Raw genomic sequence first — 26,628 nt, 5'->3', positions numbered from 1 at the left:
ATGCAGGAGCATCATCCCCTTCTGCAGTTGGCTGCCCTTACAGAAAGATGGGCTTTAACTCTCCTGATGCAGATCAGAGCCATGGCATCTATTAACATTTTCTCTTCCCCTTCCCCTTCCCCCTCTCCCTTTCCTTGTTAAATCATATAATTGCTAATATCACAGGAAGTATTTTCCGCCACAAGGGATTCCAGATACATTATGTAAGATCTATGTGAAATACAGAGATAGATCTTTTTTTCAAAAAAACCCATGCCTTTGAAATGGCAGGTTACAGCAGTGGTTATTACAGCATGCTATAGGGACTGTGCCACGGATTTCATTTTCATGTTGCCTAATTGTGGGTTTCTGCAAAGCCCTCGGAGGAGGTACTTTGCAACACATGGGAGCATGAATGCCGCACCTCTCCTTGAACTATTAAAGCAGCCACGTCTTTTGCTTCACAAGGCTGTTCTGAAAGCCGTCTCCAGCCTGCCTCTGCATAGCCTGCATGCACAGCCACTTGGCTCACACACAAGGGAAGACTGCTGGTATCAGCCTCAGTGCAAACTGTGAGGTCTGCCTCAGTATAATGTACGACTCCAGAAACTGTAGTTTGTTAATCAGGACTTTTGTCTTAATGTTATGTCACTAGGGCTTGTTCAACCAGCTTTGACTAAAACAAACATGGCCCATTGCTGCATTCACACCTCATGCTAAGCCCTAACGAGATTTGTTTGTCACTCAGAGTAATGTATGAATCCATCTGTTACGATTTAGCATCATGTGTGAACCCATCCCTTATGATTCAGTGGAGAAACATTAGTGGAAAAATTGCATTTGGGGAAGATCTGTGAACTCAGCCAGTGATTCAAGGACAAAGCAACTCTTAAGACTAGATCAAATTAATAACATCGCGGCTTAGCAGGACGTGTGAACCAGGGCTTAGTGGGTCCGTTTGTGTGCTTCAGCTAGACTCAAACATCGTAATCCAAGGCAGAGCTGTGAATGTCTCAGTCCCCTGACTGATGGGAAGATGGTCCAGGATATTACAAGGTTGGTCTATTTATTTATTTCTTTGACAATGCTGCTAACCTGCCCCAGTCTTGATGGACAGCAGAAAGGAAAAATAAAACACATAAGCAAAATATAATAAGCTAAACCTAATATAAATGATTTCCTATAATATCCTATGGTAGTGGCCCCATGGTATGTGGGCAGAAGTATGGATGGTTCCAAAAAATCTGACATCTATTCCTGGGATATATAAAAAACAACGTATGATATGACTTGTCACCTTCTACATACCCTGCTGTCCTCACAAATGCCATTCCTTTTCCTGAGGCTGTTAAAATCATGGACAAGAAAACTTACCAAAACCACTGCGTGATAGGCTTTCTGCAGCTCCTCCACAGTTACGTCCCTCCCCACAGTCACATTCCCAGAAAAGGAGCAGCGGTCAGAGCGGGCTGTCTGAGTAAATGTGTTGATCACATTCTGGGGAGAGAGGTGAAGAGAGGTTCCACCTGAAGGCCGTCTCCCTGTCCCCAGTGGCTAAGTGCCCAGGCAGAAGGCTATAGCAGGAGAACAAGGCCAGGCCTAATGACTTTGCAGCATCTCAAGCAGCCTCTCACTTTGTGATTCAGGCTGGCACCAGGCCAGTCAGCTCCACTGAAATAGCACATTTTTCTTCCAGGATACAGTTGCAGGAAGAAGGTAATATGGCCGACTGCCAATGGTGGACGTTCTAGTTGTGCAAAAGGCCATATCTACCTTATGGGAAAACACAGCGCATTATCATCAGGTTTACCTGTCCAAACTCCAGTAATCTATATTACTGGTCCATTCCCTCTAAAAACCTAATAAAAGCAAAACACCAGGGCCAAAGATAACCAGAATGCCATGAAACATTAGGGCTGCGCCAAGTGTTCAAAAGAAGTGTTTTACAAAAGGCAAATAAAGTTCCTCTTTTCAAACTGTTAAAGCAGCTCTGTCTCTTGAAGGACACTTTTGGCATCTTCCAAAACTGTTCCTTATGGTCTGTAAAGGCTTCTGCTGAGGCCACCAATGAAGCAAAGTGGCTGCAGACACACTGGTATACTCTACTGAGAGAGCAGGGAAGCAGTTGCAGTCTGGTCTAGTGGTTAAGGCAACGGACTAGAAACCAGGAGACCGAGAGTTCTAGTCCCGCCTGAGGCATGAGAGCCGGCTGGGTGACCTTGGCCCAGTCCCTCTCTCTCAGCCCAAGCCACCTCACAGGGTTGTTGTTGTGGGGAAAATAGGAGGAGGAAGGAGTAGAGTATTGGGTATGTTCCCTGCCTTGGCAGGATAGAAATTTTTTTAAAAAGGCACGGCTACTTTCACAATTCAAAGAGAGGTGCTTCCTTCATGGCATTGGGCATCATAAAACGCCTCTTCTGAATGCTTTGCACAGCCCTAGTACAAATTTCCAAATGTTGCATGCATGCTTAAATAGGTACAATGTTGCCACTCTTGTTATCACTCAAAATATCTCATATTTTCTATGGGCTGTATGCAGATTAAAAGACAAGACAGAAATGGAATGGCAAAGTGAAAAGAATAAGGAAGGTGGCGAGAAGAGGAAAGCAAGTACTTTCAGGTGCTCCTTCCCTGCCTCCCTCTTGGCGGACCCCTTTTGTGATTGCTGATGCTGAAGGGAGAGTTAGTACCAACCTTGACTTCTGGGTGGTCAGGAGCTACTCCAAAACGAACCAAGCCAAACGGAACTGGCAACTTCTCGTAAATATCCACCTGAGTCAGTTTGTGATGCTGGAGAAGACATTCCAAATCATTGATACATTAAAGGAAAAATAAAAAAACAGAGTGTGTTGAATTGGGTCATCCAGCAGCAGTGAAATGCTCCTTTAAATCTAATCTTCCAAGTTCCAAACAATTGAAAAGGGAATGTCGGACTGACATTGTGTCACAGCTGCACGTATCCACAAATGGACTGTAAGGGGATCCCTACATCAGCTCTGTACAGCAGATGCTCCACACCGATACAATCTTGGCATTCACAGGACCCCTACTATCCTTGGATTTGATGCCCTATAAAAGCAGAAACCAGTATCTGTGCTGGAAATTGATATACTGTTTACACTTAACATTGTCCTGAGGATTGTGCTATTTACCACAATCAAGGATTATCTAGCTTTTCTGCTGAAACCAGGAGATATTTCTTACATTAAAAGATAAATTGTCCCAGGTCTACAGCTTCTAGTTTTCTGGATCCAGACTTTAGAAAAATGCCACATACTATCAACTGATGCAAGATTTGCCTTCCCTTCACCTGGCTCTCCATATATAGTTTTAAAAAATACACAGAAAAGCTGCATAAACGTATTTCAAATAAATAAATAAATAAATAAATAAAAAGCTGCTCGTGCACACATCTTATATTTTTTAAAGAGTCACCCAATAAATCTCTGGCAACAGAAGATGCAGAGCAAGAAAGGAGTAACTGCTGAGCTTCCTGCTAGTGGGTAGCAAAATGCGGGCGATCACCCCAATCCTTAACCAAAATGTGGACCAAATATATACTTATACAGGACCCAACAAGGCAAATGCACTTGAAGACAGAAACATGTCCACCCTGTTGGACTTGGTGTTCGTGTTGTTCAACGCATCTCAGAAGGGTAACTGGATTTACAGTTATAAAGTCACAGTACTGAATAGGACAGGTGTGCAACAGAGACGTGAACTGTGAATTACCAACTCCTTATTCAACTAATCCTCCCTCTCTACTGATAATCCTCTCTATGACAAAAGCAAAGTGATATTAATCTAGTTTAGATGTTGTGGTAAATATTCAGTATTACCTGCATGTGTGTTCTCCCTACCTTCTCCCTTGTTGCAAGTGTGAGAAAGAAAACAAGTTTGATGTCCATTTTAACTAAGTTATTTATTGTTATGAACCTGGCTGTGTGATTTACATTAACTATAGTTCAGGAAAATAAACCAGGGTGACAAACCATGTTTTGAAGTTTACTTTCTCCCTCAGAAAACAGCGATATACAATTTATCCAGATTTTGGCACATGCAGTGGATAGAAAATGGAAATGGAACTTTCTGATCATGTCCTTCTGGACGAAGAGAGGGAAATGTACATTATTTTGCACCATAGATAATGTACCTGTTCTCCATGCCTTCAGCAACTGGGAGTGTACTAGTGTTAACATGCTAATCATTGCAACTGTCAAAACTTGGGCAACTTTTGTTGATCTCAGAGGCTAAACAAGGTAAGCACTAAGGAGGAGTATTACGTCGATCTCAGGGCTGTAAACTAGATAAGGAAGTAAAAATAAATAAATAAACCCGCTGGATGATGGCAATGAGAAACTAATTGCTATCAAGAAAACTGAAGGACTACAGTGACCAGGTATCAAGGTCAACTTGAGGGCCTCTTTACTTTTAATTAGGACTACATGCTCTCTACTAACTTGTCCTCTTACATAATTCAGGCATGCAGTAATGAAGACAATTGACCATCATAAGCTATCAGAGCCTTTAGATGACCTAGTTGTTACACATTTGCCAACTCTCTCTCTTCCATATGATCAAGATGGGATTACTGTATGGAAGAATATGACAGTACAAATGTACCAATTTATAGAATTATTTCAGTATATACAGGTATTTATTACTAATACAAGTAGATTATTTATTTTTTTATTTTATTCAATTTATTTGCCCCATTTCACATAAATGACTCTTCTGTGAGAATTTTAGAATCTGCATTCTAAATCAAATATTTTAGCATTCAGCTCTGTCTGTGCTGTTTATTATGTTACTTTTTTCTAAGTCTTTGTATCTTGAAATATATCATATATTTAAGATTATTTATTTATTTAATCCAATTTGGACACCACCCGACTCCAACTGACTCTGAGCGATTCACAAACATGATGTAAAAACCAATACAAACCAAAAACAAGATGGAATCTGGGCACAATATGCACACAGAAAACAAGAATAAGAAACACATCCAAGGGGCCCTATTTGTTTCAGCCTGGGAGAACAACCAGATCGTCAAGGTTTACAGAACACCAACACAATGGGAGCCAATGGATTTCATAGGGGATCTCATTCTAGATGGCAGGGACCGCAACAGAGAAGGCACACTTCAGAGGTACCAATAGATGATGTTGAGAGCCAGTTTGACGTAGTGGTTAGGGCACCAGTCTAGAGACCAGGAGACCATGAATTCTAGACCTGAGACACGAAGCTAGCTGGGTGACCTTGGGCCAGTCAATCTCTCTCTGCCCTAGGAAGGAGGCAATGGCAACCTACTTCGAAAAATCTTGCCAAGAAAACTGCATGGACTAGTCCAGGCAGTCACGAGAAGTCAACAATGACTCTAAGGCAATGAATGAATGAATGAATGAATGAATGAATGAATGAATGAATGAATGAATGAATGAATGAATGACATTGTTTAATTGAAGGGACCTGGATGGCACATACCAACCCAGCACAAACCATGGGAGAGAGAAGTCCTTCAAGTAACATAGCCCTATGTCTTGTACGGCTTTATGGGTCATCCCCAGCACCTTGAATAGCATCTGGAAGCAGACTAGCGACCAGTGCAGCTCATGAAGCAGAGATATTACATGGGCATAATATTTTTAAGGGATGCAGTATTTGTTGGTTTAACAAGATCTGGGGTGTAAAACCTCCTGATTTGCTAATATTGATAAAATGGCAAGTGCAAAACAGAATTCCTTTCTATCAGTTGGATGAATGACATTAGAACTCTCTGAGACATAGAGAGACATCAGTTTAGAATTAATCCAGTTGGGAAAAAAGCCACTCTTTCTTTCTCTCTGGAACTCTCTGCAATTTATTATAGGTGACAATAGAGGACGTAGCAAAAGCAGGAATAGGCAAAATGTTCTCTGTATGAAACAGCTTTCAGGAAATCCATGCCCAAACCTATTTGAGAATTTGGGATATATACGTAAATTAAACAAGGTTGTTTTGTTCTGGGTATGGACCCAAACATGTAGCAATGAACCAAAATGGCAAAGATATTCAAGAATTCAGAAAATCCAAAAAGGGGCACATTTTTTTCATATAATTGTAGGTACCTCAGCTGCTTACTGTTAAGCTCTTGACGTTTACAACTAAAAATTTACTTTTAAGAGCTTGTGAGCATAGAGAGCTTATTATAGAGTCCCAATCATTCTCAGATTTTTTTTCCTGAGTATTCAGAGGACAGGCATGTCTTCTTCTGCAGCAAAAAGCTGTCCAAAGTAATCTTCTGTATTATCAGTATCCAGCTATGCTTATACTATATTGCTTATCCATACACTTTTTTTTTTGGTGCCTTCCAGTCTGTCTTGATCCCTGGCAACTGCCTTGACAAGTCTTTGCAGTGTTCTTGGCAAGATTTTAGAAGTGGCTTGCTATTGCCTCCTTCTTGGGGTTGGGAGAGAATGACTGGCTCAAGGTCACCCAGCTGGCTTCATGCCTAAGACAAGACTAGAACTCACACTAGAAGAGTTTCCTGGTTTCTAGCCTGGTGCCCTAACCACTACACCAAACTGGCTGTCGTATAATATATCCATATACTTGGGGAGAAAAAATAAAAATACAGGAAACACAGAACAATGTTTATTTGCCTGATCCAGCAGTAAGATCTAAAGTTTCTGCTTTTGTATAGGATGGACAGTACGTAACTGGTTTTTGGGTTTTTTTCAATACAGTGGAAATATAGCTTTCACCATTAATTCCCCTGCAGTTAAAACATATGGCCTTGGAGAGAGGAAGGGCATGCTCATATTCATTCAGCTGGAAGTTGGGGATGTGGTGAAAGGGGGTGGTTAATGTTACTTCTTTTATTATGACTGTTTTTAGTTTTGTGTACGTAAGGTTTGGCTTCTCTCCCTCTCTTTTTTGGGTTTCTTCTGTGTTGCTTAAGCGGAGGTTAACATTTAACATTTCAAACAGTTATTTTTGCAATCATGAATAGATTGGGGGGACTCATTAGGTTTTCAAAATGTGTGCATGGAAATGCACATATACCCACATATACTTTGAATTACTACATCGTTGAATTACTACATCTTTTATAGATGCACCATAAAACACCAGGTGTCTAGGTCCTTCCAACAAGACACAAGCAAATATGGATTGAACAAATGTGTGGGGAAAGATGATTTCAAAGACCAAGGCAAGCCTTCATTATTTAAATTTATAACATATTAGTCTTTTTTCCTCATTAAAGGCACATCCCCAAGCAGAGAACCGTTAAAAAGCAATTTATGATAAATTGAAACAGATGGATTGAAAAACAAAATGTCAGAACCCACAATCAAAGAATAGTTAAATCATTCGATTGTGTTCTCTGCCATCAAAGCAATGCATGTCAGGCTCTGGATGGGGGAGTGGGAGAGATGCTGAGGGTGAGAAAGAATTATGTTTTGTCTAATGGTGGGGTCCAAGGTCATACTAGATGGAGATGAGTAGAGTTGGAATGCTGAACTGTTGAGGAAAAGGGGGGATGGAACTTTACACAAAATCTCTAAAAATAACATGCTTAAAACATGAACAGCTTAAAAACTGTGATACAGAAGACAAGTACATAGATGGCTCAGCAACTTCAGTCTGGACAACTATCTGGGTGAAGGGATATCTCTTAGCACTGAAAGCTGATAAAACACAGGGCCTGCTTAAGTTAACAAGAAGGGAATTGCACAGCCAGGGAGGTGGTAGTGAGCATGTGCTCTCTCTCTGGCTGCAGCAGAATATCCCTCTGGCAGATGTACTAGTCTCAAGGCATCCTTTCCATTGGAACTTTAACTGATGGGCAGATGCATCATGTTCAGCGCTCCATCAGATATCCATATCCTAAGTCATATATGGTTGTGTATGCATAGGACTTTATAAATGTTCTGCAAATGGATGACAACCTCACAATGACAACACTACAGAAAGAAAGAATGTTGCAAATCTACTTTTTCTTTTTCCTGAGCAAAGAACGCAATGCCCTTGAAAACTGGAAAAGAGCCACAACTTCCATTTCCTTCCTTGGCATCAGCCTGTTTCTTTCAGGATTATCTGTCATGACTCTGTAGAGAGTCAGCAATAGTAATACCGTCTTCCCTGCTTAGAGCCAATGCCGAGCTCTGAAATTCAAAAAAAGAAGAGATAACACCACATCCTTTGGTAAATATAAGCAGAAAAATGTTTTACTGCCAATTATATTAACTTCCATATTCTTTTCACTGAATTGTCATTCTTGAGGGAAATTCTATTAAAGCAGTTTTTCCCAGCCACTTACTCTCTGGAATATCTTGTAAATATCTTACAATTCGCAAGATATTTGACTCCCTGAAAGCAGACCAAATTGTTCCTTACCTCTGTCAAAAAAATGTTTAAACCCTGCACCTTTCAGACATCTGCTTCTTCCTTCCTCTGCCCTTTCAGTCACTTTTCCACAATCTGATCCCATCCAAATGTGGCAGAGCTGTAATTTCCAGCTTGTATGGCCAATGGCCCAAGAGCATACATGGAGGAAGCAAGAGATCAAGTCCTTGCAACACCTTCAGACTTTGCAGATCCAGTCTCTGATCTGTAGCCTCTGAACCCCAAGCAGCATCTCAGTAGTTGAGTAGGCTGAATAGTAAGAGGAGGACTACCACAGTGCAGGATCAGGTGTCTCTAAACATCAGAATCATGAGGAGTGCTAATTGAGCTGGGAGGCAGGGGTGGCAGCTGTTGGAAACTTTATAAAACACAATTGGGCTGGAGACAACATGCATTTCAGCCTGCTGTTCAACCTCACCTATGTCAGAAGCTGTGACCGAACTGCTTTCTTGGCTTTATCAGGCTTAACCTAGACCTCCACTAATCTTCTAATCTATTTTACAGTATTTCTTGGCTTCAGATCCATGGACCGGCTTGCATCACCCTTTGGCTCTAGATCTCTATAGCTCTAGATCTTTAATTTGCAGGTTTTGACCCTGGCTATTTCACCATCCTTCTCTTTCAATCCCAACACTCGCATGTGATGGAACATAGACTTCCCAGTCAGAATTCAGTGTTTCTCAACCTTGGCAACTAAGAAGTGTGGACTTCAGTACTGGCTGGGGAACTCTGGGAGTTGAAGTCCACACATCTTAAAGTTGCCAAGGTTGAGAAACACTGGCCTGGATATTCTGAGTGTTATTTTGTAATACCTCTGAAACTTGTACCTCTGCCATCACACAAGTCCCGAAGGGCAGGCCCTGCAAATTTGTTTGTACCTGGAGTCATATTGGTACATTAAAAAAAACTAAACTGGAACAGTTTACAAAAAACCAAGAAGTCTCCATTATCAGCCATACAGTTTTTCAAATACCTTACTTTTTAATCTAAGAAGTTTAGATTATTATGATCTTCACAGGCTCTCAATTTATTTTCGGTTGGAATTCAAGTTGCTTGTATTAAACCATAAAGCCCTTCATAGCATAGGAATGCAGGTTCTGATAATATACAGTATTTCTTCCCATATGCTCCTACCCATACTCTAAAACCATTTTGCTCCAGGTATCCTCCTATGCTGAGCAGCACTGAGCAGTTACTGAAAGTGGGCCTTCTAGCGGATGACCCTGCAAACCCGGAATGCCATCCTGAGCATCAACTTTATCATTATTCCAGCATCAGGCAAAAAATGTTTGTTTTTGCTGGGTCTTTTTACATACTAATGCTAATATTTTAATTTTATTTATTTATCAAATTTATAAGGCCACCCATCTATCCAGCGACATTCTGGGCAGCAAACAAAAAGTAAAAATGTCAGCAATCATAAAACATACCAACCCCCCCCCCAAAACACCTGGTTGAGGCCCCTTTATTAAAAATCTCAAAGGACACCAACCCAGTTCAATTGGGCTTTTAAATCTAATCTGTATTGTATGTTGCAAATTTTAATCATTGTTCTAGTTTAAAAAAAACAAATTGTCATTTTAGACCACTGTAAGCTTGCTTGGGAAAATTTCATTTTGAAAGGTTATGGGCTATTGAAAAAAATAAAGTCAGTGCAGTATCTCCAAACAAGTTGCGGCATATGGGCTGTTTCGGAAAGGGCTTTTTCAATAGCACAACACAACTGCGGAACATCCTTCCCTTGGCAACTTGCCTTGGCCTACCGTGTGTTCTGTCTGGTGTCAGGGAATGCCTCTTTTAAAATCCCTACCCTTTTCTTCTAAACCTATTTGAAACATTTTATTGGGCTGCTTGAAATACTCAGCTGCACTGACTTTACTCTCTGCCACAAGATTTCTGAATGCTATGTTTTATTTGCCATTGTTAATAGTTTCCCTTTATTGCTCTTATAAGCCCCTATGGGATTGTCAGCAGGCAACAGCATATGATTATCATTAATCAGTCCAACAGGAGATGGGATCTATTTGTCCTTCATTTTAAAAGGATGTGCAAACAAAGTAGTCTATTCTGAGATAAAAACAGGCAGATCTGAGGACAGATGGGAGCAGGGTGAAAAGGAGTTCTATTCTCACCAAGATCCTTTATGCTGGCACCCACATTTAAATTTTTTTTGGCTGCAATGCAGAAGTGCTTCACTACTGTCTTCTTTGGGGATTTTTTTCAACTTCCCAGTCTAGCCTACAGCTCTGATATTCCCTGGAAATCTGCCATACTAATGCTAATCAGCAAGATAGAAAACTTTTTTTTTTCTTTCCCTTACCAAGCCCTATCTTTCTAGGGCAATCTGGTTCCTGGAAACAGGGCTTTATTTGTTTATTTATTCAGGATGTTTCTGTGGTTGCCCAACTCACAATTGCCATTCTGGGCAACTAGCAAAGGGTTAAAATAGAGACCAACAAGAGTAAAAAACAATAAAAGACATAATGCAGCTGAACCCAAACCACAAGCATATTGCATGCTCCCAAACCATTACAAGACAGGCTCATCCAACACCTTGGCCCAATGCCTGAAGAAGAACCAGGACTTCAAGGCTTTAGGGAGAGGCCATCCAAATTTAAACAAGATGTTACTATTATTCAGCCTTGGAACCAGTTTGTTTGTTTTTAATGCCAATGCTTGATTGTGGCATAATTCAGGAACCTCCAGCCATGTCTAAATTCATTAAAGCACACATAAAGGCAGAAACAGGCAATCTGGACTACATCTCCCAAAATTCTTTGCCACTGCCATAATGACAGGAGTGATGGAAGCCAAAGATTGCCTACTCCTACAGTAAGGGAACTCTGTCTTCCAAAACTAATCACAGGTTCCCAATACCTCCAGAAACTAGCAAGGAGATGAGAGCCCACATTTTTGTCCTTATAAATATGCCCATTACCTTCAGGAGATGTTGTGCTGTGTAGAATCCAGCTGGTCCACTGCCTACAATACATATTCGAGGTCTGAACTCAGCTGTGGAAAGAAGCCGCTTGATACCTGAGGGCAGATTTGCAAGAAAAAGGAGAAGTTACATAACCCGAAAAGGCCTGTGCTTTTTCTTCAGGGGTCCACAAGTCCATAGACCCAATTCAGTTATAAAAGTCTACATCAGATTATACCTTGGAAATGTAACTGACCACTAATAAACAGAAAGACACATCATCCTTCAGGTTCAGTCTGGAAGTTGCCAGAATAATCTACCAGGAAAACAAGATAAACTCTGAGAGAAGGGGAGGAAAGAGTGAGCTGTGAAGAAGACACCTTTACAACAATGGCCCACTGCCTCCATTTTCAGCTCCAATCTAGATTGCCGACGATCCCGATTCTCTAAATTCCTTGAACTGAAAAAATCAATACAAGCTCTTGCCATGATGAGATAACCTGGGCTTCGGTCTGCTTAATCACACAATGCATCAGACAGGCATGATTTTGTATGATTTGGTTTAGTTTAGCATTAAAAATATGAACATGTTTCAATGTGAAATGTTGTCTTTGAGCATACTGAGCATGACCCCAAAATATACTACATGTTTCAAGAATGTGTCTCAAAGTCTGAACCAAGCATGAAATAAAACTTTCACTGTTTCAAATGGCATTAATTTGACTGTCTCAACTGTTCCAACTACAATAGGGCTGCTTTTTGTGACGGACTTTTTTTTTTCCAGACTTTTCCCAACCTAGCTGCAGGGGCTACTCATATCCCTGGCTATAAGTTTAGACAAGTTGTGGTGATGTGAAAGTGGCACATTAAGTGGAAAGCAGCAAATCAGAGCAATGTCACAATTCAATTCTTGCCACCATGCCAGGTAAGTTATTGCTTTTTTTTTAAGATAAAAAATTCTTATGAATGTTAGGATTCATAGGAGTAGATTACAAATATATTATGCTGTGCTTTATTTTGCAGGTAGGAAATGCAAAGGTACGTGAGTCTACCTGCATGCACTAGTCTGCTTCACGGTATTGCTAATGCTGCTGAAGTTGTGTAAACGTAACAACTTCTAAAGCAATTATGTTTTTTAAAACTTTAATGTACATGTGCACTCTGTACAAGCACTCATAACCTGTTGCCGTTGAGCTTCAACGTACCTTTAAAAATGCAAAGATTCTGTGTTAATTTGGGCAGGTTTATTTAGCTTTGGCATGCATTATTAACAGTATTCAAGAAAAGAAGTGCTAACAGTTTCACTAGCAATTCTACATACAAGCAAAAACATGAGCATAGTATCAGACACTTCCTTTGCTAGGCTTGTATCAGGCGGGTAGACTGCCCCCCCCAAAAAAGTCATGCCAAATCTGTTTGATCTTGCCAGTGCCCAGAGAAAAATTGGCCAAAAAGATCATTTTTAAAAATCAGTAAGAAAAACACATAAAAGAGATGTTTAAGTTAAAAGAAATGTTAATAAGATTACTGCTTTATTTGTCCTACAATCTGTTGGCTGAGTGATCCAAGGTGAGGAACAATGTGATAATGGAATCTAAGCAAGTTTCTCAATGGATGAGAGCAGAAGTGTTTCCATTATTTTTAGCAGGAATTTATTCTAAAGTTTTTAAAAACCATCCCCTCAATTTGGGATTAGGTAACATGCAACACAGATTACAATCCCATGTACTCTTGGGGCCCTGAAGTAAAAAATAAAGAACTCGTCCCCCTTATTTGCCATGGCTAAATTACTCCACTGCTTCAAGACGTGAACTGGAGCAAATTCTGACAAAACATTATATTTTGAGCTCAAAACAACATGTGTTTTTGTTTCCTGTATACCGTCAATTATTGATATGTGCAAACAAGCCATTACGGCCTGTTCAATACACCTCTTAAAAATCCTTGTTTAGTGTTATGTGTGAATATCACCAGTTTCTGGACTCAACAATGAGCCAATTCATTCATCTAATACCAACTTTTTGTTATTGATCAGTTGTTTCCAACTCTGTGATCTAATGAACATCAGTTTACCAGGTTTGTCTGTCAATAACTGCTTTTGATTTTTCTAAAGATCAGGGTCTTACCCAATAATTCTTGTTCTTGCATTACTTTTATCTATTGCCAATACAGCCTTGGGTCAACTTCTGCAGCAAATAAATGAGAGACAATGCCATACTGCTATTCTTGCCCATCATGTAATATTTAGATATTGGTTTGACTTTTGAAATGTATTTATATTTCTGTATAATTTTATATTATAAATAAGAAATGAAAAAGGTAAGAAACAGATAGAAAGCTGAGATATAAAAAATGTCAGCTTCTATTAGTTACAAATCATTATGAAAGCTCTGAATTATAAGAATACAAATCAAAATATGCAGTCCATCCAAGATCTCTAAAAAATGTTATCTGCACATTCAAATAAAAAATTAACACTTAACTTTTTGAACAATTGCCACCTAATTGTCATGGAATCCATCTGCATGATCTTGTTATTATATTGTTGCTTGACTTTATACTCTGTGGGGTTTATATTATCCAGTGAGGGCAGATGTCCTTGACAATTTGCTTATCTATGACAGTAAATGCATTCATAATCTTACTCCTTATGCTATACTTTAACACTAGCAGTACTGCTGGCCTGAAATCTTTCATTCATTACAGCAATCAAATCCAGAGGCCAGAGATCATTATGAGTTAATCAGAGCTGTGAAGGCCTAGATGTGACAGCGCCTTTTTTCAATGCAACAACCTTGGCAGCTATTAACAATTTTTTTTGCTATACAACACGCAAAGAAATGTCCAAGTATACCGCTAAAAGAAAGAACCTTACAAATTCCACTTCTATCGTTCGTTCTCTGCCTCTGGGTATTAAGCGATTAATGATGCCATGGAAGAAAAGAGCATTTCACATACCATCTTTTACCTTTTACTTGAGAATAAGTCCTTTTAGATCTTACATTCAACTTTACACTAGGGGGAGAAAAATGTTGAGAACAAGTCATTCAGTGGTAGACAATGCAAACCCAGACTGCTTGCTGGAATCACTAAAACTGAAGCTAAAGTTTAAATATTTTGGACACATAATGCAAAGGCAAGAGTCATTGGAGAAAACTCCTGGCACTTCTGAAAAATGGAAGGCAATCAAAACAGAGGCCGATAGAAGATAAGATGGCCAGATACAATCAGTGATGACAAAAGGAGGAGCTTACATGAATTCAAAGAAGGAGTTACTGACAGACAGTCCTGGAGAAATGATGTCCATTGGGTCACAAAGTGTTGGAAGCGACAGGACAACAGTAACAGACAATATTAGTTTCCTTCAGATATTTTGCACAGTAACTGCTATAATTCCCAGGAAAAAAAATTACATTTCAGAAGAGAAAGGATTAAATACTTCTTTAGCTAAATTCTGGCTAGAGTGAATCAATTGGGGGATATCAAATCTTTATACATCTGATGTTCTCACTGCTATATTAATCACAGTCTTTGCTTGCTAACAGGAGGCCAGCAGAGATCAGGCTAATATGTTTTTCCTTGGCAAGCAGTTCCACAGCCTGAGTGCAGCCACTGAAGAAGTCTTTGCTTCTTACATATTCCCCAAATGTACCTCCTATAGAAGTAACACAGAGAGAAGGGCCTCCTAAACTTTGGACAGGGTCTAACAAAATTATGTGATCTTTAAACATCCTTGTGCAAACTTATCTATGATTTTGTAGATCATAACCACCACTTTATATCGTGCCTGGAAACAAACCAGTTCTCAGTGATCACATGCTTCTTATGCTCTTTCTTAGCCTGATCTGATGTCACCAAGATCAAGCACTGATGTGCAAATTTAATTAATTAATTAATTGGCTCCTGCCAAAACTTTTATAGCCAAATTGGACTAAAAGCAGCACTGTCTCTTAGGCTCTTCCTTCCCTTATTTTAAGGGCACCTATACTTGTGATTCATTAAACTAACTAGCTGTTCATAACCTAATGTGTACATGTAAAACAGATGTTTGCATCTCACCTTTGTAGAAACCCTTATGAATACTCATCAGCAGCATCACACAACTGTGGCAACACTATCCAGCCCAGGACTATAATGCCAGCCTTATAAACAAGGCATTATAATACAGAGCCTCTCAGGAGCTGGCAGCATATTTTAATTTGTAAACAAGCATTCTGCTTTCAAATGACATTGCAGAAATCCGTAAGTGCAAAGACAGCACCAGCACCATGCCATTTTCTCAACCTCCTGGCTTACAGACTTTTAATGCTCAAATGAAAGTGTGTGTTAAGGCATATACAGAGAAACGGCACTCTCCCTTTCTTTCTGCAGGAGCACCATACTGTAAAACCTCTTCGTGCAGCAGTGCAGCCTGTATCATTATCCCCTCACCATCATTATCTCAGGCACTGTAAGGCAAAGGACCTGCACGTGGCCATCTCTCCTCTTATCAGCAGGAATCCTAGGCTAGGCCTCCCCCTTCATCTTTCTCCCGATTTAGACAAATTTCCTCGACTTGGTCGCCTCCAAATAAGCAGGACTACAAATGCAACCAGTCCCAGCCAAAGAGGAGTCTGGAGGAAATGGGAGACACAGCGCAAGCAATCTGGGCAGTCACTTCCAAAATAACCAGACTCTCCCTCCTTCCTTCCACTGTAGTTACCTTTTCTTAATATTTCTGCAGAGACAAGGAGTAGTGGATTACGGTTCCCTCGGTATCTTTCTTTCTATCATTCCATAGCCCGCGCTCCTCCGCCCCCTTTGAATCTTAGTGTTTTTAAGTCTACCTGCCTCTTGCTTGCTCTTGAGCTGCCAAATCCAAACACCACGTCTCCCCGCAAAAACCCCAGCCACGCAGTTGCATTCACACTCTGCAGAAAGAAGAGAGATCGCTCACCTTCTAGGGGGCCTTTGGGCAGCAAGACACGGAGCGCGGAAAGACTGGCACAGCCAAGCAGCCACCCAGTACGGCTCATCGTGAGAGCAGCGTGACAGCGTCAAACCACGGCGCCTACCCGCCACTTTACCCGGCTTTCATCAGAACGCAACGCAGCCAATCACGGAAGGCAAAGTAAATGTTATTAACATAGATCCGCCCACGCGTCGCCGGAGGACTTCTTTTTGCCTCGCCCCGCGATCAAGTCAAACGCCTATCACGCCGATTACCGTGAGACCTTATTTAGTATAATCGTGTCCAACCCGGAAGTCAGGCCGCCACGAAAAAAAAGGGAAAATGCAGGATGATCTATGCCTCCCTGTTCGTAGATAGTAGTGCTGTTAAACTTTACGATGTATCCTCCACGTAACGAAACTAATGTAAAACGTCGGTTTAGTAGCTTAGTTATTTCAGTGTGTATATGCTGGGTTTATATGCTGGTTTTCTTCAGCAAAGGATCGTTACCTTGTCGTGGTGCTGGAGCTTGAGCACCTCAATGATGCCATGAGCTAAACCGTGAAGGGCCACCCAAGACGGGAAGGTCATGACAGAGAGGTCAGACTAAATGCGATCCCTGGGGAAGGTAATGGCAACCCACCCCAGTATTCTTGCCGTGAAAACTAAATGGATCAGTACAACCAGAGATATGTCGGTATACCATCGGAAGATGAGACCCCCCAGGTCGGAAGATGGTCAAAATGCTGCTGGGGAGGAACAGAGGATGAGTTCAACTAGCCCCAGATGTGATGACGCAGCTAGCTCAAAGCCGAAAGGACGGCTAGTGGCCGACAGTGCTGGTGGTGAACGGCGAATCCCATGTTCTAAGGATCAACACACCATTGGAACCTGGAATGTAAGATCTATGAGCCAGGGCAAATTGGATGTGGTTATTGGTGAGATGTCAAGATTAAAGATAGACATTTTGGGCGTCAGTGAACTGAAATGGACTGGAATGGGCCACTTCACATCAAATGACCACCAGATCTACTACTGTGGACAAGAGGACCACAGAAGAAATGGAGTAGCCTTCATAATTAATAGTAAAGTGGCTAAAGCAGTGCTTGGATACAATCCAAAAAACAATACAATGATCTCAATTCAAATTCAGGGCAAGCCATCTAACATCACAGTGATCCAAATATACGCCCCAACCACAGATGCTGAAGAAGCTGAAGTAGAGCAGTTCTATGAGGATCTGCAGCACCTACTGGACAACACGCCTAAAAGAGATGTTATTTTCATCACAGGAGACTGGAATGCTAAGGTGGGCAGTCAAATGACACCTGGAATTACAGGTAAGCATGGCCTGGGAGAACAAAATGAAGCAGGACATAGGCGGACATCTATACACTTGGTAAAAACAAGACCTGGAGCTGACTGTAGTTCAGACCACGAACTTCTTATTGCACAATTTAGGATCAGACTCAAGAGATTAGGGAAGACCCACAGATCAGCTAGATATGAGCTCACTAATATTCCTAAGGAATATGCAGTGGAGGTGAAGAATAGATTTAAGGGACTGGACTTAGTAGATAGGGTTCTGGAAGAACCATGGACAGAAGTGTGCAACATTGTTCAGGAGGCGGCAACAAAATACATCCCAAAGAAAGAGAAAACCAAGAAGGCAAAATGGCTGTCTGCTGATACACTAGAAGTAGCCCAAGAAAGAAGGAAAGCAAAAGGCAACAGTGATAGGGGGAGATATGCCCAATTAAATGCAAAATTCCAGAGGTTAGCCAGAAGATATAAAGAATTATTTTTAAACAAGCAATGCGCGGAAGTGGAAGAAGACAATAGAATAGGAAGGACAAGAGACCTCTTCCAGAAAATTAGAAACATTAGAGGTAAATTCCAGGCAAAAATGGGTATGATCAAAAACAAAGATGGCAAGGACCTAAGGACAGACCACGGAACAACAGACTGGTTTAAGATTGGGAAAGGAGTACGGCAGGGCTGTATACTCTCACCCTTCCTATTCAACTTGTATGCAGAACACATCATGTGACATGCTGGGCTTGAGGAATCCAAGGCTGGAGTTAAAATCGCTGGAGGAAACATTAACAATCTCAGATATGCAGATGATACCACTTTGATGGCTGAAAGCGAAGAGGAACTGAGGAGCCTTATGATGAAGGTGAAAGAAGAAAGTGCAAAAGCTGGCTTGCAGCTAAACCTCAAAAAAACCAAGAATATGGCAACCAGCTTGATTGATAACTGGCAAATAGAGGGAGAAAATGTAGAAGCAGTGAAAGACTTTGTATTTCTAGGTGCGAAGATTACTGCAGATGCTGACTGCTGTCAGGAAATCAGAAGACGCTTAATCCTTGGGAGAAGAGCAATGACAAATCTCGATAAAATAGTTAAGAGCAGAGACATCACATGGACAACAAAGGTCCACATAGTTAAAGCAATGGTGTTCCCCATAGTAACATATGGCTGCGAGAGCTGGACCATAAGGAAGGCTGAGAGAAGGAAGATCGATGCTTTGGAACTGTGGTGTTGGAGGAAAATTCTGAGAGTGCCTTGGACTGCAAGAAGATCAAACCAGTCCATCCTCCAGGAAATAAAGCCAGACTGCTCACTTGAGGGAATGATATTAAAGGCAAAACTGAAATACTTTGGCCACATAATGAGAAGACAGGACACCCTGGAGAAGATGCTGATGCTAGAGAAAGTGGAAGGCAAAAGGAAGAGGGGCCGACCAAGGGCAAGATGGATGATATTCTAGAGGTGACGGACTCGTCCCTGGGGGTGCTGGGGGTGTTGACAACTGACAGGAAGCTCTGGCGTGGGCTGGTCCATGAAGTCACGAAGAGTCGGAAGCAACTAAACGAATAAACAACAACATGCTGGGTTTGCAAACAGGGCTAAGCCATAACGGTTTAGTAAAGCCATGGTTTACTGAATTAAGATAATTAGATTCGCACAATGCACTGAGGTACAAACTAGCCTAGCATTTGTGTGGCCAATTATGATATATTAAACCATGGCTTTGATACGTGAACCTAGGGTTACCAGATATCTGAACAGGCAAGGGAAGATATAGACAATTGGAAAGGAAGACTAGTGGGGGAAAGGAGGACACACTGACTGTTCAACTTCCTTGGTATCTGTGACAAAAATTACAGTGAAAAACTGCAAAAAAAATAGGTCTACATGGATATGAAATTACTTTTTGCAGCATCAAAAAGGCTGGTTTTTCAATTGCAATATTTTTCCAACAAATCTTTATTTTCAAGAACATATGCTAGCGATAATAGAATCAATGACAATGCACTTTCCAAATTTCACCATAGAAGTGTTTGATGAGTCATGTGATCTAGAGACTACAGTGATCAGATTTGAAGGGGGTGGATTGAAGCCAATTGCTGGAATCAGGGCATAAATTAAATAATGTAAATCTAAGCTGTCAAATCTGTCAATGGACAAGGAAAGAAAGAACAGATAATTTATAAGGTCACAATACACGAAAGTTTGAATGACTATTGTTGGGAATCAGGGTCAACAAGTGGGAATGCTACAGAAGAAAAAAGTGAGTTAGCTGGAGAAATATAGTCTATATGATTTACCAGAGTATGGTTACTTTCTGCCGGGTGCAGCATAATACTCTATCTTAACTTTACGTACAGTTTGTGCATCGTTTCTTTTCTTAGCTTGCTCTTTCTACCTTAGCTAGACATGGAAAGTGTGCCCGGATAAGAAACCTATCTTAGGCGCTCAGGCTACATTTAATGTAGATGTTCAAGGAAAAAAAATGTTTCCCAGAATCTATTCAGAGGAAAAACAGCTGTATAATAATGCCTAGAGCTTTTCATTTGAAAGTCCCCTGAGGCTGAATAAAAAACATAGATCTGCTTTGTTTAGATCCCATCTGGATTAGTATATTAACTTCTGAGCACTACAGTGTAAGAAGTACTCAGATGAACTGAAACAGATTCAGGGAAGAGCAGTGAGGAGGAGTAGGGGACTAGGAAAAAAAGGCTTGTGAAAAAAGATTGAGCTGAGCAAGTTTAGAAGAGAAGGTTGGGGAGGTGGGATATGGTAGCTCTCTTCAAATACCTGAAAGGATGTCATGCAGAAGAAGGTCAAAACCTAGTTCAAAGTGCCAGATGTGGAATAATGGATTTAAGTCACAGGCAAATCTGATGGAATGTTAAAAGAGGCTTCCTAACAATAAACACTGTTTGACAGTGGAGCCAGTGACCTAGAGAAGTGGTAAGCTCATTTTCACTGGATGTGTTCAGGTGGAACTAGATTCAACAGTTCCAACAGTTTGGATTCCTGCACTTTGCAGCAGGTTGGCTTTGACCAGATAAAGGGCTTCCTCCAATTCTATGATTCTATAGTTTCTGTGACTTCACAGTGAGTTATGGAGATGCTTTTAATGAGATGTCTCTTGGCTCCAATCTCCATGCTAAGCCTTGGAAACTTGAAAAATAGAGAAACAGCTTACCACTTAGCAAGTCTCTTCTTAGCTCATCAGGTGGAAGACCTGGTCAACCTTTTCTGGGGACTGAAGCTTAGCACTGCCAATCCTGGTTAATACTTAAATGGAGTTTACCATGAATGTTAGAGCTGTAGGCAGAATTTAAAAACATCCCAGAAGGCAGTGGCAAGCTACTTTAGTATTATTGTCAAGAAGACTATGTGGACAGGTACCTGAAGTCACCAGAAGTCAAGCTCAACTTACGTCTTTTTACCTCAGCGCTCTATTACAGGATCAAGGCCTTCTGAACGCTGCTTGGATTTTCCTCCTCCTCTTCCTAAATCCTTTTTTCAAAGGTAATTCACACTGGTTATAGTTTGGCTTACTTTAAGTATACTTAGAATTGTATGGAACATATTAAAAGTAAGCTGCACTGGATCCATGGTAATGTCCAATCTGATCTTATGCATGTTTACTTGGGAGAAATTCCCTTAAGAACTGCCTTTTCTTTTTCAAGTTAAGTACATTTAGGATTGTAGCCTCTTTGTTCTAGTTTGCACAAAATGTAAGCCATAACTTAATTTATTTTTGTTTAACTTTATTTGTAAACCTGATCACTATAGCTTGTTCAAGAAATCACAGTTTAAAGTCTTAATCTTATATAAGAATTTATCAATCTGTGAATTCTGTCACTACACAAATGGATTTTACCTAACTGTTCTCCCCCATTCCCCTCCCTGTTCTATTCTGGAAGTTCTTCTAACAGTCCAATGCACATCAGGAAGAACTGGGGGGAGCAGGGAGGATTTAAAAAATAGAGGGAGGAGGAATCAATTTAATTGATGGATTCCATTCTGCTGAGAGATGGCCAGCAACCCTGTGGCGCCATAGTGTTCTCCCCCGGAAAATATGTATGTTTCCAAATTTGTCATGGCTTTCTATTTTCATGCCTCAAAATGTGTGTTTAGAAACTGGTTAATTATAAATTGGCACTTAAAGTATGGTTTCTAAAGTTTACATCACTACAGTAAGTACTGCTAATCGGTTGAAGTGCAAAGAAGGGGAAAATCAGAAATCAAACACTTATCTATATTATTTTTAGGGATGGTTTTTTTTCTTCTTTTTTAATATTTACAAATAATAATGTGGGGATTTTGGCATTAAGCTCAAACCTGTATATGTACTTCTTTTTCACATCATGTAAACAACTCAATGTATTCTGCTTGGAATCTTTTACTAATGTTATATAGAGCATTAATTGTATAACTTCAGTAATTATCTGTCAATTTATAGATATTCTGTTTTGAGAATACATCTGTTTTTAAATAAAAATTATAAATAATAACAACAACAACAACAAAACACCCTGACAACCTTCTCTTACATCAGTCTTCACAAGCTTGGTGCCCTGTGGAGGTTATGATGTTACAGTTCCAACCATTCCTTTACAGCCATGTTCCAGGGGATTCTTGGCGTTGTAGTTGAAAACATCTGAGGCACCCCAGTTTGGGGAAGGTTTATATGTTGAAGGATGAGTATTTTCTACCAGTCTCAGAACTACTCCTGTTTCCAGGCTATGCCTTTTTAAAAAAAACCTATTTATTAAAGACCTTGAAGCCAAAAGTATCTACTTCCTAAAAGGTCCATTAGATAAGCCATCCGTGAAAAGATAAAGCAAGGCTACATAAACTATCTATTTAAAATATATCACACATTTGCCATATCGTATTTCATCTTGTGGTCTTTGATCTGCAGAATTACGAATATTTACAACTTCCCTAGGAATGGAAAATGTACCACAGTTTATGGTGCCCTGACATTGTCAGTTTTCTGTTTAATTAAGTAGCTGAGAAAACTGGAGACTTTTATTTAAAAACCATCTGTTTTGTGCTGCACACCACAAATATCTTGTATGATAGAACTTGGATTGCAACTGACATTTAATTTTAAGGCGATTTGTGAGTATACTTGTTTTCATTGCTCACCTAATTGACAGAATTGAATATATGTGATAGATGTGTGCTGCATTTGCCAATTTTGAGTAGCTAGTTATAATTAGATTTCCCATCAAAATTCATGGGAGTAAAAGATTGGCAGAGATTTTGCATTTTAAAGTGATTGTTAGGTCATTGTTTCATGACATGCATAATAACCAATACAATCTGCTTCCTAAACCACCTTGACACTATTGTGGCAACCCTGCAGGCTAAGCTCTGAACATATGTTGGCTTCACCAAATAACTGCTGATCTTGTTAGCATCAGTTTTGATTATATGGAGGGAGGCTGCTTCATAAATTCATTGCAACTTGGCACTCTTAAGGACCATGGGCATAGCAATAACTAAGTTGGATGAATCCAGATACATAGCTGGTGTAGCATCCTGGCCACCAAGCTGTTTGAGGGAATCCTATAATCAGGGTATGGTGAGATAGTTCTATGCTACTGTTCTCCTTTGATTACTTTGTGAAGGACTAGCTGACATTGATAGCTTTATTCAGTGCGGTATAATCCTCTTTCAAAAGGTGAAGTGGTCGCTGATATATTGTATGGCAATGAATTTTGCAGTTTAGATTATGTACTAGAGAGAAATATTTCATCTGCCCTAATTTCCTCATAGTTCAGCTTCCCTGAAGCCCTCCTTGTGTGTTCTATATATGTGAGGGTTCATACTCTGGATAGGGCACTATGTCCCAGGTGTTGGCCTTGCCCCAGGAACCTTGACCTTGTGGTGCAGAACAATATGATCCTCAGGGGAATTCCATGAATGTCCATTTAAGTACTAGTAACATTAGCCTCCCACAATTGTTGATTCTGCTTTAGCAGCAGTTGCTGTTGTTCAGTCAAAAGACAGATCAGTCAAAAGGATTTGGCCTCCTCCATCAAATAGGATTATATACCCTTTGAAAAATCAGATCCATGAATTGAGTGTGTTTTTGGATTCAAGCATTTCTCTAGAGGAATGTGCTCATACAATTAAGGTTACTGACTGCCTCACCTAGGCCTGAAATTCTAGCCATTTTAACACATAACTGCTCGGATTTCAGCAATGTACGGTTTGTGAGTAAATGCTGAGCTAAAATTACTGATAAGGAGCATTTGATTACCTTTGATTACTATTATCTTATAATAAGGTAATCAAATTTGGTCCTGTTTCAGGGCAAAATTCAAAATGCCCTGAACAACAAGCCCCTAGAAAACTTGGAAAGAGACTGTTTGAAAAAGTACATTCTCCCACATGAGCCTATCCAGATTTTTGGCCTGAAGAGAAACATTTCTCTCTGTTTTGCTGTTATTGCAGGCACTACATTGGCTGGGACTGCCTGCCAAGGAAAGCCAGGTTAGCTCCATCTCTGTCAGCAGGCAAAAGGCATGATTATGGTCATTATTTTGTTTAATGCAGATAAATCTTGGTGTTCAAGCTGACATTGCTAAGTTTCTGAAGGTGACAGCAGTGTTAGTCTGTTGCAGCAAAATTATTTTAATGAGAGCTTGTGATATAATTTTATCAGTATGTTTTATTGTTAACTATCATAAGCATTATCTTTGGTGGAAAGTAAGGATATACAGCAAGTTAAATATATACCTGAAGAAAAAAATAGTCAACAGAAGCCTCTGAAGACTTATAAGTAGAGCACAAGTATTGTATAGCACCTTTCTTTATATGCAGGATCTGGTATTCAACTCCGTCATCCCTGAAACTTAAGGGTTGTCTTTACATTTTTCCGTCATACATAAAGTGATTCACATTTTTAAAAAATCTCATTCACAGTTGAAATATATTTCCTCTAAAATAACATTTTTTTATATCCATTCCTGCATGTCTGAGAGATTTTTTTGAAGTTAGTGTTGAAATAACGCTACGTGGAGCTTTTCAGGACAGCAACGTAGCCCTAAGTTGGTGAGTCATTTACTGAGAAAAAGGTCTCTTTGGAAGCTGTGCTTTAAGCATAATTTTGTTATTACATAGAAGGGCAAAGAAATGAATGTAAGTCTAAAAGCCTGATTTTATTATGATGAAAGATCAAGGGAATTAATGAAGGATGAGGGGGGATGAGATAGACCATTTTTGCATAGTGTCTTGAGTGGATCTTGGGGAAAATGGAAATGGAAGGAAATGAAGTAAGTGAAAGAAACAAGTGATGATAACAGCAGCAAGACTCTTATAAGCTCAAAGATGGAAGGACGGACAAATTCCCTCAATGGAGGATTGGATGATTAAGTTAATGGAACTGGCGCAAATGACTAAACTGACAGCATTGATAAGAGAAAATACTGTAACTGGATTTGTTTCTATTTGGAAGCCGCTTTTGGACTATTTGCTTGTAACGGAAAAAAAATGAAGTTCTGATTTTGGGTTTTGATGATTAAATGGTTTGATTTTAGAGAAATGGTGTTACCAAATGTTTAATTAATAGCGAGATTAACTTTTAAGTGCTTTCATATCTGTGTTGGAGAAGATTGGAAGTCTTTTATACCTGTCTTTTATATTTTTCTGTCTGTTCTTGCACTATTTTAGTTTTTCTTGTTTCTTTTTTAGATTTGTATTCTATCCGTTCTATATTCTGTATTTTGTGTTTTAATTATATAAAAAAATAATAAAGCTTTATAAAAAAAGAAACAAGTGAAAGTACGGTGACTGCAGGAAGAGAAAGTTTGATTCCTCCTGAATCAAAGTTATTGATAGATTAATTTCCAAACAGAATAAATAGTTAAGTGTACTAAAGGGAGAGGATGCAGAAGCTGCTTGGAACAAAGTGAAAAGAATTGTGTTACAGAGTGCCACAGAATTGTGTGGAACTACACTAATGGAAACTATGAAGGAGTGCTTGGTAGAACAATGAAGTGAAATACACCCTGGATGAGGAAACTGCATATAAAAATGTTTGCTGCAAAAATGAGGACAAGAGAAGGATATATATAAGGTTTATAGAGAGAAAAGGACTTTTTGTTTATTTGGTAAATTTTTATAGCCTCCCATCTCATGTATGTGATTCTGGTTGGCAAACAAAGTTAAAAAAAGAAGAATACAACAAAAACAAGAACAAAACAACAAAAAGCATTGAAAACATTAAAAGCAGTAAAACCATTTAAACCATAAAATGTAATTTGCAGAAGATCACAGTCAAAAAAGAGCCAGCAACTTAAACAGGGAAGTATAGTGTAACTAGGCCAAGCAGGGTATGTGCAGACCAGATTTTTGTTCTTTGGCAGATCACTGAGAAATATGTGAATGTGAGAAAACTTATCATACTTTTATTTATTTAGAAGAAGAAGTTTTGCGATTAGATCCTCTACATGATCAATCCACCACAAAATACTTCTTTTACACTGGTCACTATATCTACTGTATGTTTTGAACAACTGAATGTTCTGTGCAAATAGAGTTGAAGATTAGTTGCTGAATGTGGTAAGAGTGGTATGTGGTGGAAATAGAGTATGTGTGAAAATAATTGGCGTGCTTGGCAAATGGCTCAAGACTGAGCATGAAATGAGACAGTTGTGTGTGAAGTCCCTTTGGTTGTTTAATGCAATTATTATTATTATGGTTGGTCTTGGGACTTGGGATAGGCAGATGTTGTTTAATAATATTAAAGGTATCATTGCAGGGTGTAAGCTGTTCCAAGTAAAGCTGCCTTTTGCAATTGTCTGGTGGTGATTTTGTCAATGCTGTTCAAGTGGTGCTCCAGATGTTTTGGAATTGCACCAAGGCGCCTATTACTATTGGTACTACCTTTGCCTTCTATTGCCACAGTCATTCTACTTTTGTTTGCAGGTCTTCGTATTTTATGATTTTCTCTAGTTCTTTCTCTTCTGTCTCCAGGTGGTGGTGGTGGTTGTTTAAACTTGTATACCACTCAACTCTTGACGACCCTGGGCGTCTATAAGGAATGTTTCTGATGATGTTAATGGTGTGTTGGATGGAAACATGAATATATTTA

General features: G+C 39.8%; 1 protein-coding gene across 2 annotated transcripts in view; it reads right to left on the bottom strand.

Moving 5' to 3' along the window:
• FDXR (ferredoxin reductase) overlaps nt 1–16,343 on the bottom strand; it is a 31,443-nt gene extending 15,100 nt beyond the window's left edge. The window contains exons 1-4 of one of the 2 annotated variants that reach the window (XM_063293182.1): nt 16,224–16,343; nt 11,306–11,403; nt 2,674–2,769; nt 1,354–1,476 (exon numbers count right to left, since the gene is read on the bottom strand). In XM_063293182.1, coding sequence (XP_063149252.1) covers nt 1,354–1,476; nt 2,674–2,769; nt 11,306–11,403; nt 16,224–16,302 — 396 coding nt within the window. In that variant the 5' untranslated portion in view covers nt 16,303–16,343. The remainder of the gene's footprint in view (nt 1–1,353; nt 1,477–2,673; nt 2,770–11,305; nt 11,404–16,223) is intronic. The other variant, XM_063293183.1, reaches the window with a different exon arrangement.
• Between the last annotated feature and the right edge of the window lie 10,285 nt (nt 16,344–26,628).

The sequence above is a fragment of the Candoia aspera genome, chromosome 2 (assembly GCF_035149785.1).
Source record: "Candoia aspera isolate rCanAsp1 chromosome 2, rCanAsp1.hap2, whole genome shotgun sequence".
NCBI classification, from domain to species: Eukaryota; Metazoa; Chordata; class Lepidosauria; order Squamata; family Boidae; genus Candoia; species Candoia aspera.
The sequence above is the reverse complement of the archived record's forward strand: the minus strand, read 5'-3'. Positions and strand labels throughout refer to the sequence as shown.